We start from the raw sequence: 12,002 nt of genomic DNA, 5'->3' as shown, positions 1-12,002 counted from the left end.
TCTCCTCTGCCTACTGTAATTCGAGTGGCAGACCCAAATTTAGCTGTAAGGTTTTGATTTGAAGACCGAACTGATTGACGTGGAGGAGGATGCTTGAAATCAGGGGCTTTCTAAAGTGGCCGCCGAACAACAGTTCCAAAAGCGGATCGCAAAACAAAAACCTCTCGCACAAAAGTCGCTACTCATTCTGGCTTCAGTCCAAATGCCTAATTTATGTATATTGATTAAGTATACATCAATATTGATCACTTAAAACAGACCCTTACTACACCGCAGAGTGCTTTCTGCGCAATTGTGTATTGACATCCTATTGAGCAACACCCACGGGCATTCATTGGGTGGCTGTTTAAAATGGAGACACAAGAGGCAAAGAGCCATCTGTGGTGTGCTTTTGTCAGGTAATAAGAGCCTGTAGAGGAGGACAGCGACAAAGACATCACATGTAGAGCTGTATTAACGAGACACATGCATTATGTATTATTATAACAAATAAGAGATAGATTTTTTGCTTTTTTAATTAAAATGTGTGGCTAACCTAAAAAACATCCCCCAGAACATCAATAAAATGTGGAGCATCTCAACTACCGAGAGGATCGTTGACCTAAATAAGTCTTCACAGAGCTCCAAGAGTTGCCGATTTATTCCATCTAAGAGCTTAAAATAACCGAAATGGACCCACGAGAATTTAACAATTTAGCGGTGAAAATGTCTGCCGTTTTAAAATCAAATTCGCTTCAAAATGTAACTACGTATGTTCGTCTTTGCCGCACCTCCAGCCAATGCCGACACCTTTCAAAGTACAGTGCGAGCGTTATCAGCTCTCTCCATCGCAGATGTATCAAAATGGATGATGGATCCAGAAATGTCACCACTTTGAAGCTTTGTTCAATGGACGACATGTTAGCGAGGAGCTTACATGCAGTAAGTGCTTTCTATTTGTGGTCATACAACCCAGCATCCAAATATGTGTCAAGGATGAACCTCCGCTACAAAAAACACTCTCTGGAAATGAATAGAAACAATCACAATGAAATAGGTGTAAAAAAAAAAAAAAAAAAAAAAAAGCCTGAATAATGAATTTAAACAGACTAATCTGAGACCATATCTTACCTTTATATATCCCCAGGACACAGAGAGCAGATAATTAGCTTCAGGCATTTTGACAAACGAAACACAAGAGCTCCAGAAACAGAAAGGTACAGCTTTATAGCCCAAAATACAGTTCGGATGATGAAAGCGCTAGACTGCTAGCAAAAAACAAAAAACGTCCGCAGCTCTGGCCAGTAAAAGACTTCAACCTGAAGAGCCTTCGAAACTCGGTTCAATGTCCACAAACGAAGCATCACGTTCTGGTCCTGCCAATATCCACGGAAAGGAGCCCACAGAGAGGAAAAGCAGATTCTGAGAGAAGAGCAGCGGGAACGTGGCTCCCCAAAGATCCGTTGAGACCACACACACTGTGATACACATGACACGTTCACACACACACACACACTAACACACACACACACTCAAACACATACACTCAGATACAGGGACGCACTGCTGAGGTTGTGAATAATTGATGATGGTGCGGATGCTTGGTAGATGCCAAAGCACCGGGACAGCACAAAAAAAAATAATAATCTGTCAACAGCTTCCAAACAGGCCTGACTGCCTGCCTGCCCGCCTCTGTGTGTATGACACAAGCTCCCATGTGAAGAGCAAAAGCTGCTTCTCTTGCTGTGTCACACAACAGCAGCAAATCAGGGCCCAGATATGGAAGAAGTGTGAGCTCATCATCACCTCTGATTGGCTCGGATTGGAACAGACTTGAGGTCACCTGCTGTGTGATTGGCTGGGACTGAAGTCAGTGGAAAATCTACCTCTTTCCCTTTTTCCTTCCATTCCTGCAGTGAGGCGGGATGTGGTAATGCGTGTGCATGTGTGTGTGTGTGTGTGTGTGTGTGTGTGTGTGTGTGTGTGTGTACAGTGCATGTTCATTTGTGTGTATGCAAGGCATATTTACATTACGTGCACTGGTACATGTGTGTGTGTGTGTGGGTCTGCGTGTTGACTGACCTAACCTTCTGTTCAGTATGATGTACAAGCACAGGTTACCTCATCTCACGAAAGAAAAAGTGAGGTCTGCTCTCACGCCAGTATTCATGGGAGATGAGTCACAGTAACATCACTATTGAAATTATGTATCACATGAAAACCAATTAATCTCGCGAAAAAAAAGAATGAGCGTCACAGTAATCTGAAGTGGGCTCAGTAGAACAGAACCTGAAAGCACAGTGTCCGCATAGGCTGCTGCGTGTGTCACTGAGCTCAAGAGGTTGTCGCTGTGGTTGGAAACAATTCGCCATGTAGTTCTATATAAAGCAGATTCAATTGAATTTAATTGAATTCAAAATGCTTCACTGGCACGAGTGTAACAAAGAGTATATTGCCAACGCATTAAGTAATGTGGCTTCATCATCGTGAACGACCCCTTTCACATTGTCACGTTGTTTCCACATTAGATTAGGGCCCCGCAATTAATTAAGGCCAAAATTATAATCACGACTACTTTTTTTATTATTTAACAAAATTGAGGTCACGATGAGATCGAGATTCACATGAGCACTTCTTTAAATTCCGTGTTGTGCTACATTTCTCCAAGGAGCAAAATAAAGCTGCAGCAAAACTAAAACCATGCGTCAAAATATGACTAAAATGAAGGTTGTTCCTTGTGAGTGCTATATATTAGTCGTCTACTCTGGACATTGCAACATTCTGGAACGTTTTTTCACAGACTGCCTCTGAAGGGAACGCATGCAGTGCCAATGACGGCTTATCAAAAGTGAAGCCATGTGCCCGGTGGCTGGATGTCAGTTTAGGAAAGTGCTTGATTTGATATGCAGCGTAGTTTTATATTTATGGAGCACACATTATAAACATCAATATCGCAGTCAATCATGTTCATTTAATTGTGGGACAATCAAGATTAATATCGGATAAATTGTGCAGCCCAACCCTACATTAGATATGTTGTTACTATACAATATATTGATTATGGACGCAGTAATAACTATGGGGCAGCATGACATTAAATTAAAACAGCTTAATCTTAAATCAGGAATCTACAGTCATTTGTGAGACGAGTTTTCTTGGTGTGTGTGTGTGTGTGTGTGTGTGTGTGTGTGTGTGTGTGTGTGAGCACATACGTGCACATGCATGTGCCATGTGTCTGTGATGGTCCAGTGGCTACATGGATTGAAAAGGGACCAAACCAAGTCTCTGCTTACTTTACACCCCACCTCTACAGCCAGCCTGGCACTGTGAGTAATTTACAGCTACGCTGGAGCAGATGAGACAACTGGCTAACTGAGATCCAGCAGCTTTGATTGACTCTGAGCCAACCAGGCCAGCACAGGCCCACCACACACACACACACACACACGCACACACACACACACACACACACACACACACACACACACACACACACACACACACACACACACACACACACACACACACACACACACAGTTTAAACAAATACAACGCCCACATACACCCCTCCACACAAACTCCGTCCCACTGTCACACAAATACACACACATATTGATAGCTTAGCCAAGAGGTGTGAACACAAACTATTGGGTTGAAATTGGAAAGTGTCACACCAGGCTTAGCTGTGACTTGTGTGTAATTTGCTCTTCGACAGAGTGACCAGAAATATCCACTCCCTGCTGTATATAGCCTATGACACCTCCAGATCTCTGTTGCATTCGTTTCTTTTCTCACATTACATATTTATTCTGGTGGTGGCGACCCCCCCCCCCCCCTCCCTTCTTCTCTACAGAACACAGGAGAACAGGAACACTCTCATTGCTGCAACTAACCGTTTTCAGTGAACCTACCAATGACTGTGAGTCCATTCATAACGGTAACAAAATGTGGAGAAGGAAATCTGCACAGTATGTAGGGAGCTAAACGGTAAAGGCAAGGGGTAAGACATCAGGGCAATAAATTAAAAAAATAAACAACATAAAGATGAAAAGATGAATAGATAACAATGGAGAAAGGCATTCTAGTGCAGTCGGGGTTCTGACCTACAGCCTTACAAGAAACCTTCTCAGTTCAGATAATTAATTAATTAATTTACGGTTACCTTAGAATGCCTTCGACCTCAACGAGCATGACTAACAAGTTACAAACAGAATGATGACCCAATCCAACCTAAAGAAGCAGATTACCCAATTGGGGTCTCCACAGGTGCGCATGAGCAAATATCCCAACATTGTGTATAGCCGGCACAACGCCTCGCAAAGGCAGCTGTATTGAGCCTGAACGAAGTCAAAGAGAAGGAAACGAACAAGTATTGATGGTGGATGTCCTGGATGACTCACCGGTGAACACAACACACATCGGAGGCTGGACTGGACAAAATATACATGGTGTCGTCTCAAGAGGTGAGTGAAACAGAATCCAATAATCATTAAGATGGCTCTGTGTGGTGGGGATGTAGAGCATTTGCACCAACATGAGGGAGACACAAATATATTATATACACTGCGGTCACACTAAGGTTTTAGCCAGGGTTGTACTGTATGTGTGGCGGCCGGATGAGAGGATCTAGGGAAGTGTTGTCGGGTGTTTTTAGTGATTGCATATGTCACTTTGAACGGCTGGACATTTACCTCACCGAGGCTGCAACACGGGATACCAATATTGAAAAGCTATTCGAAGATTAAACTATTTTTCCAGTGTGTTGTATCGTAAAATGAACCATGTTTCACAAGTACCCCCCCCCCCCCCCCCCCCCGACGAAGTGATGGGATCTACCGTACATTCAACCGGTTACTGCCCGAGCCATGGTTCAACAGAGGCCGCCAACAACCTGGATCATAACACAACCAAGACCTTTGTGGGACGTTTTGCTCCAGGAAATCTCCTCTACGCTAGAAACGACTCTTTCTGCATCTTAGTGGGTTCGAGCGGTTAATCAAGAGTATCTTCCTTTTGTCCTACATTGTTACCTCTGGAAATGAGCGGACAATGAAGAGGCATGCTGATCACACTGGATCGGCACACGCAGAACCAGAGGACGACCAGGTGCTGATTCTAGAGGCGCCTACGCCCACACAGAGGGTGGAACTGTAACCACAGGAGCATCCTCAACTAGAGCCACCAGCACAATGCCCGACTCAATAGAGATACGGTTGCCTCAAAGGCTATGTTGGATAGAACGAATCGCACTACATTTCTATTTAATCGTGTATAATGCTGTGTATTTATAGAGCATGTATTTCAGCTGCTGTATGAACGCTGTAGCAGCAATGATAATATTGAACATGTCTTCTCTCTGGTGTGAGATCCTTTGGGGCAAACAGGTATGCCACCTTGTTTGACCTACTGTTATAGCAGCCCTGGGGCTTAACGGAGTAGCTCTGAGAATGCTGATGTTCAGAGGTGACATGGGTTATTTCCATAGGTTATGTCAGAATCTGATTGGGGTCTTTACTTGGGGATGTCGAAAGCAGAAGGAACTGTCCCGCTTCCCCGGACGAACACAAGACAACAGCAGCTGTACAACGTACGGATGGTGATCTACACCAGAATGTCACTGGGAGTCACCTTCAGATCCAGTGAGGTGCAGATGTAGCTGCAGTTTACCTCCTTTTACATCAAGGGAATTCCATTTTGTAGGTTCTTTTTAATCTCAGAATCTCCATCGTTGATGAATTAAAGGTTTAAGTTGAGCGTTGATCAATGAACGTCTGAGAGGTACAGACACAAGTAAAAGCGATGTGTGGGAGGTGTGGGGACTGTAGTACCTTTGATGTGTGTGTACGTGTTGGTGGAGTGAGACGGCAGGCTGGTTGGGCCTGTGGCTGTTGCCATGACAACTAGAGATAGTTGTCCTGGTAAGTAATAGTGAGGCGGTGCATGTTACGGGTTTGTTTTTTTCCTTTTTCTTCCTTCTTTTAACCTTTTCACTTGCACATGAGGGAGACGTCCTGCTCATGCATGTGACCGTGGAAGCATCAGCGGTGGATGTGCGCGCGTTCGAGTAGTTCCTTTGTCTGTCCGTCCTCCCTGCCTCTCGTCTTGGTCCATGCCCCCTTGTGTGACATCACATTGTGTGACATCACTAGAGCTGCTCAGCATTCAGAGTGGCACAGCAGCCTCCCTCCACACACACACACACACACACACACACACACACACATATATATATACACACACACACACACACACACTGGAGGCGACTGAGCATGCTCACAACACAACTCCCTGCCTGCATTATGATGCTGTCACTAACACACAGAGATAATATAACAGTCCAACGTGCGCTTTGATGGCTGGGTGCTGCAAAAGGCATCACAACACATAATATATATATATATATATATATATATATATATATATATATATATATATATATATATATATATACATATACACATACAACCACGTAATGATTGTAGAAATAGTGAGCTCCTCAGGGCCAAACAGTAACTGCTAAGCGTTGATGCACACTTGACAACAGAACAAGGAAAAGGGCTTCATGGCAAAGGTCGCACACACAGAGGAGGTAATGTCTATTCAATATTAAACTACACCTGTTCAAATGAATCAAATCAACAACCCACAACGTATTGGATCTATCTCCAGGTGAAGTTACACAACAGCTTGGCCTGTCGGTGAACAACAAACACCACTTCACTGCCGCTGAGTGACCATACAGTATACAGTACATCGGCAGATTTGTAGAAATATTTATTTGTGATTTTACATTTCTTCATTGATGTGGATGGATTAAAAAGTCTGCCTAAATGATGTTTTCACGAGGACCTCCCTTGTCTGAAGTTAACCTGTGAGGACCAATTCAAGTGTCCGCGTCACTTTATCACACCCACAAATAAATTCTGCTACCTGTAACAAACACTGGATGTATAATATATACTATATAATAGTATAACCGTACAAAGATTAGTATGTATACTATACATCCCATATACCACTATCTATTAATTCAGTTCTCATCAGCCACGTACAAAAAGACACCCCAGTGAATCCTGGGTAGCAGCTTCTGAACATGTTTAAATAAATAACAGAAACAAAAGATATATCAGACGCAATCATGTTGGCCTCCAGAATTAAACTTGAAAAGTTGGAGGACACTTTTTTGTTAACCTTACCTTGTTGGAGGCCATCTCGCTGACAGAGTGTCTCGTCTGCAGCGTCTCCAGCTGGTCCAGACACCAGTCCAGCTCCTCCAGGGTCTCAGTGGCCAGTTTCTGGTAGGCCTCCTCTGCAGGGGCAAGACAGGAGGGCAAGGGGTCAGTAAGGGCCCGCTTCAGAGGGCTAGGGGACGGTCCAGGCCCGGGGTCTCCCACCCCACATACAGCTAAGCTGGGATACCCCGAGAAGACACATGGGTGACTCTTCATACTGGACAGGTGAGCCAGCTGTGTGGGCCTGGCAGTAGTCCTGTATCCTAACCCACAGATGAGCGGTCTGTGGGTTAGGTCAGCTGTAGCAAAGCTCACTGACTCCCTTGGAGAAAAGAAACCTCCAGTGCAGTCCTACAGTTCAAATCCCGGATCCTTCCTTTTAAGAATAAGTCAGTTACAATCCCAGGGAGTACAGTTGCACGTGATGAATGGCAAGCAGCCACTCTGAGTCAGTTCTGGGTGTCCAAATGAATGTTAACAGCAAGAAAAATCACACCGAAAAAAAAATACAGAGGCAACCCACAGAGCACAAGGAGCAACAGCGATTTCTCAGAGATCTCACACAAAACAGACTCATCCACTGCCTCTCCAAACACAGCACACATATCACACTCGGTGATCTAGGTGTGTGTGAGGTGTACGCTATCATTCGTGAGAGAGATGTAATTCCAGTCATGTAGCAGGATGAACAGCAGTCTGCTGAGCAGGCCCATGTCTGCCAATGTGGGGATGGTGGGAAGACAGGGACGGTGGAAAAGAGGATCCAGTGAGAGACTCAGAACCAGTCGAGATCCATGTCAATACAGTCCAGCAAGGAACAAACACCAGATGGTTCCCAGCATCCTGACATGGTTAACAAATACAAAGACATCTCAAACGCACACACGGACGCACACAGACACGCGCACGCACACACACCAGACGAAATGCTAACCATAACACATCATGATTTTGTCTCCTTAGCCTCTCTGTCAATGAAAATATCCATCGTATCCGGGAAGCAAATGGTATAATCCGGCGCTGTGTATGAGTGTGTGCTGGGTAGTGTTTCCTCTGAATGCTGTGTGTATAGGGGGTGGGCTGCTGTTGCTTCGGCGTCCCTGGTAGCCAAACGTGCTGCTCTCCCCAAGCTGTACCTAAAGCCTGAGAGGACTGCACCGTGGATGGGGAAGGGAGAGCGACAACACGTGGACTGGAGTAATAGAGGAGTGGAGCCAGAGCTGGGAGCTCCCTATGATGTGTGTGTGTGTGTGTGTGTGTGTGCCTGCATGTTAATATGTGTTCACTGCTCAGCATACAAACACACCAAAACACAAGAGGTAAACAAATAGATGGCTGGCGATATGGCACAGAATGTAGAGCGTCACCGGCGCCGCATCAGAGCATCCTCTCGCCTCTTTTCATGTGAAATTCAAGACATGCCTCTCTCAAAGTCAGCCTACGTTAACAGAAAAATGTCACCTTGTCAGAAGCCAATTAATATTGATGCCTTGACTAATTTAGGAAAGCACAGGCTTTCAATGCTGTTTGATCTGGGATCTGGGGGGGGGGGGGGGGGGGGGGGGGCACTTTAGCTGTAATTCAATTACACACACAGAGAAAACAGTACCAGATTAAAAAAAATAGGAGGACCACATTTAATCATACGATATCAACACTTCAGTTTGTACTTAGACCCCATAAAGGCCTTTATTTAGGCTCGATTCATATTGTTTCTTTTTTTTTTTTTTAAACCAACCTTTTATTCTGGGACAATTCATTCTTAGACTAAATGTTGCAAAGTTTGTAGGTCTGGGCTGCATGTGTAGTTGTTTTAGCGCCTGAATATTTCAAAGGGCACATGCTCACCGTTTTTGTTTCAATGCATGACTATTTAGTGTCTAAGCATGACCACCGACCATCTCTACACCTCCTTTGTCACCTCCTATTCTCTAAAAGATCCTCCCTCTCCTGCCTCATTGTCTTTGACAAATCGTTCCCTCCCTCCTTCCATTAGTCCCCTTCCTCTCCCACACTCCTCGTTTCCTCCGCTGATCTCTGAACATCCTTCCTCCTCCCTCTTTTGTCTTCTTCCCGTCTCTCTCCTCTTTCTTTCTCTCAGTCTCCCTTTCTCTCTCTGTCTGTATCGCTCCCTGGTGTGGTGTCGGTGGCTGGGGTGCTACTCTTTCTGACAGCAACTGCACTGACGTCAATGACATTCTTCTCATGCTTAGTGCGACATCAGACACCGGAGCTCGGAGAGGCCACTCTGCTGCACAGACGCAGGGCTGCAGCCAAACTATGTACCGGAACAGTTCGACGGTGAAGTCGGACTGTGAGAGGGAGTGGAGGAGAGAGGAGGAGGAGGAGGAGGAAGGGGAAGAAGGAGAGAAATATGCAGAGACAAGAGGAGAAGGGAGGCTGGACTGCTAAGGAAGAATACTGATGTGATATCAATTGTTTCGATAATTCATCTATATTGTAATTTTGTAGTGCATCAGCCCAAATGCTTGGATATTCAGCAGCTTTAGTTACATTTTAAGATCCCTGTGCCAATTACAAAATAAATATGATTTTTTTTTTTTTGCCCCTTTTAAATAAACAGTTGATGTCCTCAAACCAATGCTGTGCGGATTTAAATTATATGGATGAAAGAGAAATAACAATATTGGTAAAAGATCCATCTTTAGTACCTCAACTCTGCCCCGTATGGATAGAGAAAGAACTGTCCATCTCTTTAAATCCTCCAACAAGATTTTAAGAGGCCCGGGCTATTTAAATAAAATACCCTACTTATTTGGGACTTGATATTGTGGTACCCAAAGCCTTGCTGTTTCCAAATAGAGTACAAGATGCAATATCAAGGAGGGAGGGAACGGTAGAGTGATTTGGAGAAGTGTCCTCATTCGTATTACGATAAACTTTACATCCACAATACAGACCAAGAACAACTTCAGTAACATTTTGGATTGAGCGGGGTCCCTCAGGGGACCCTGGCACTCTGTCAGGGAGTCTGTGAAATAATGTGCTATAAATAATAAACTTGTGCTGCATCATTAAACAGTGCATACATGCAGATGGAGACCATTTTCACCAATAAAACAAGTACATGGTATTACTCTCACCCACACTAGCTTTGGGCCAATGATGGGCTCTGAAAGGATCGTGACATGCAGCAAAAAAAAAAAATCATAATTTTAAAGCACCTGCTGAAAGTCAGGTTTAGACTGTTCCAGACTTGTTACTGTTCATAAGATGCTCAATTACTTGAAACATTTGCTATAAATGCACTTTGAATAAAATCACTAAAGGTATATAAGTGGTAACATTGCAAATGTCCCTGCTGTGGGACTAATGCAGCCTTATCTCATTTTAACACGATTCAAATTTAAATGTGTTTCTGTTTATCACGATGAAACAGGTCTGAAGAAGTACTTCGGTTCAAAAGTTTTAAGATACAAATAGTACTAAGAGTATGAATGGCAGTAAGCATGTGCTTAATCGGTGTTTCCATCATGAGGTGACCTTAGAGATTTTCTCCCCGCAAACTATGTCGTCCATATTTGAATTCTGATCGTGTTGGATATTATGTTCATGTTCTCTGGCTCCCTGCACAGCATTTCTGTGTTTGTCAGCCCCTCATCACCACCATGCTGATATCTAACAACGGGCAAAAACATCACTGGAACAACACCCGCCTCCTTTATATTGATTCTAATCTATAAAGGCCTCTAGTTTTAAGTAAAAGAGTGCATACTGCTATCACCAATTATTCTAATGCAATGCCACTTTGAATTAAGTGCCCCTATTTAGCATTTTCTGTACAAGCAGTATATAAACATGTAAGAAATTGTTTACAACACACCATAATGTCATTGTGCGTATCAATGTACAGTATTTGTCGACAAATATAATGTCTCCCCTTTATAGTTGTGGGCAAATATATTATCAAACGCATATCTGCTTACAACTATATAATAGTGTGCTATGAACCATGTATTGGCTGTTCATATACTGCTTATGAATGCTATATAGGGAGACTTCAAGTCACGTGTTACCTCTAATGCTAATGGTAGTAATTATGTTGTAGAAAAGCATATTCCTGATTCCCAGAACACACACATGATCACAGATATACACATCGAGGAGCAAAGCATGCTGGTCTTGCTGTCCACGTACCTGTAAAGGTGGTCTTGGTGATGGGTGGTTGGTTACACATGGGTGATCTCCTGTCGGGGAGAGACACAAACAAACACTGAGACATTTCCTTCCCAACACAAAACGTTTTAATTCTCTCTACGTGACTCCTAGCAGTAAATAAGCACCATTTCCCTCAACTCGTTTCTACACATGGAGGAGGCGCAGACTATCGCTGCTATTGTTGCAGTCAGCTACTCAAGAAGAACAGCAGAGGGCGAGCAAAGCCAGACCGTGAGTGAGCACAGGAGACGGTGCAGATAGGTGCAGCTTGTGATCACTTATTTAGTGGAACATCTTAGTCATAAAGGGACTGGCATCAATTACTGGGATATGCTGGCATGTTGACCGGTTGTGATCTTTAATTCAGTCACACCTCCCTCTTTGACAGATTTCGTTTCTGTTTGAAAAACAAAACAAAAAGCAGTAAAGCTTGCAACTTACTTATTGGCTGCCCTGTCTTGCTGGAGATTAGTTAATGCACCAAAGTTGTTTCGTACAGTTCTCAAGCTGGCAAGAACCTGAAGTGAACGTGATAGATTAGCACCGAATCATACATCCATTTATGAAAATGTAAAAAATATGTAGACAATACAAAAACAAAAAATTGGCAC

The 12,002-nt window shown here is 43.7% G+C and overlaps 1 protein-coding gene across 5 annotated transcripts in view; it reads right to left on the bottom strand.

The window, feature by feature from the left end:
* Nucleotides 1–12,002, bottom strand: part of pde4d (phosphodiesterase 4D, cAMP-specific) — a 166,324-nt gene that overhangs the window by 8,891 nt on the left and 145,431 nt on the right. For 4 of the 5 annotated variants that reach the window (XM_068703327.1, XM_068703326.1, XM_068703328.1 and 1 more), the window contains 3 exons: nt 11,833–11,909; nt 11,371–11,420; nt 7,177–7,289 (listed from right to left, as the gene is read on the bottom strand). In XM_068703327.1, the coding sequence (XP_068559428.1) occupies nt 7,177–7,289; nt 11,371–11,420; nt 11,833–11,909 (240 nt within the window). Of the gene's footprint in view, nt 1–1,110; nt 3,793–7,176; nt 7,290–11,370; nt 11,421–11,832; nt 11,910–12,002 lie in introns of those variants that run through there. The other variant, XM_068703330.1, reaches the window with a different exon arrangement.

Source organism: Cebidichthys violaceus, unplaced genomic scaffold, assembly GCF_023349555.1.
Source record: "Cebidichthys violaceus isolate CVI_PGR_0920_01 unplaced genomic scaffold, fCebVio1.0.p SCAF_9, whole genome shotgun sequence".
Lineage (NCBI taxonomy): Eukaryota > Metazoa > Chordata > Actinopteri > Perciformes > Stichaeidae > Cebidichthys > Cebidichthys violaceus.
The sequence above is the reverse complement of the archived record's forward strand: the minus strand, read 5'-3'. Positions and strand labels throughout refer to the sequence as shown.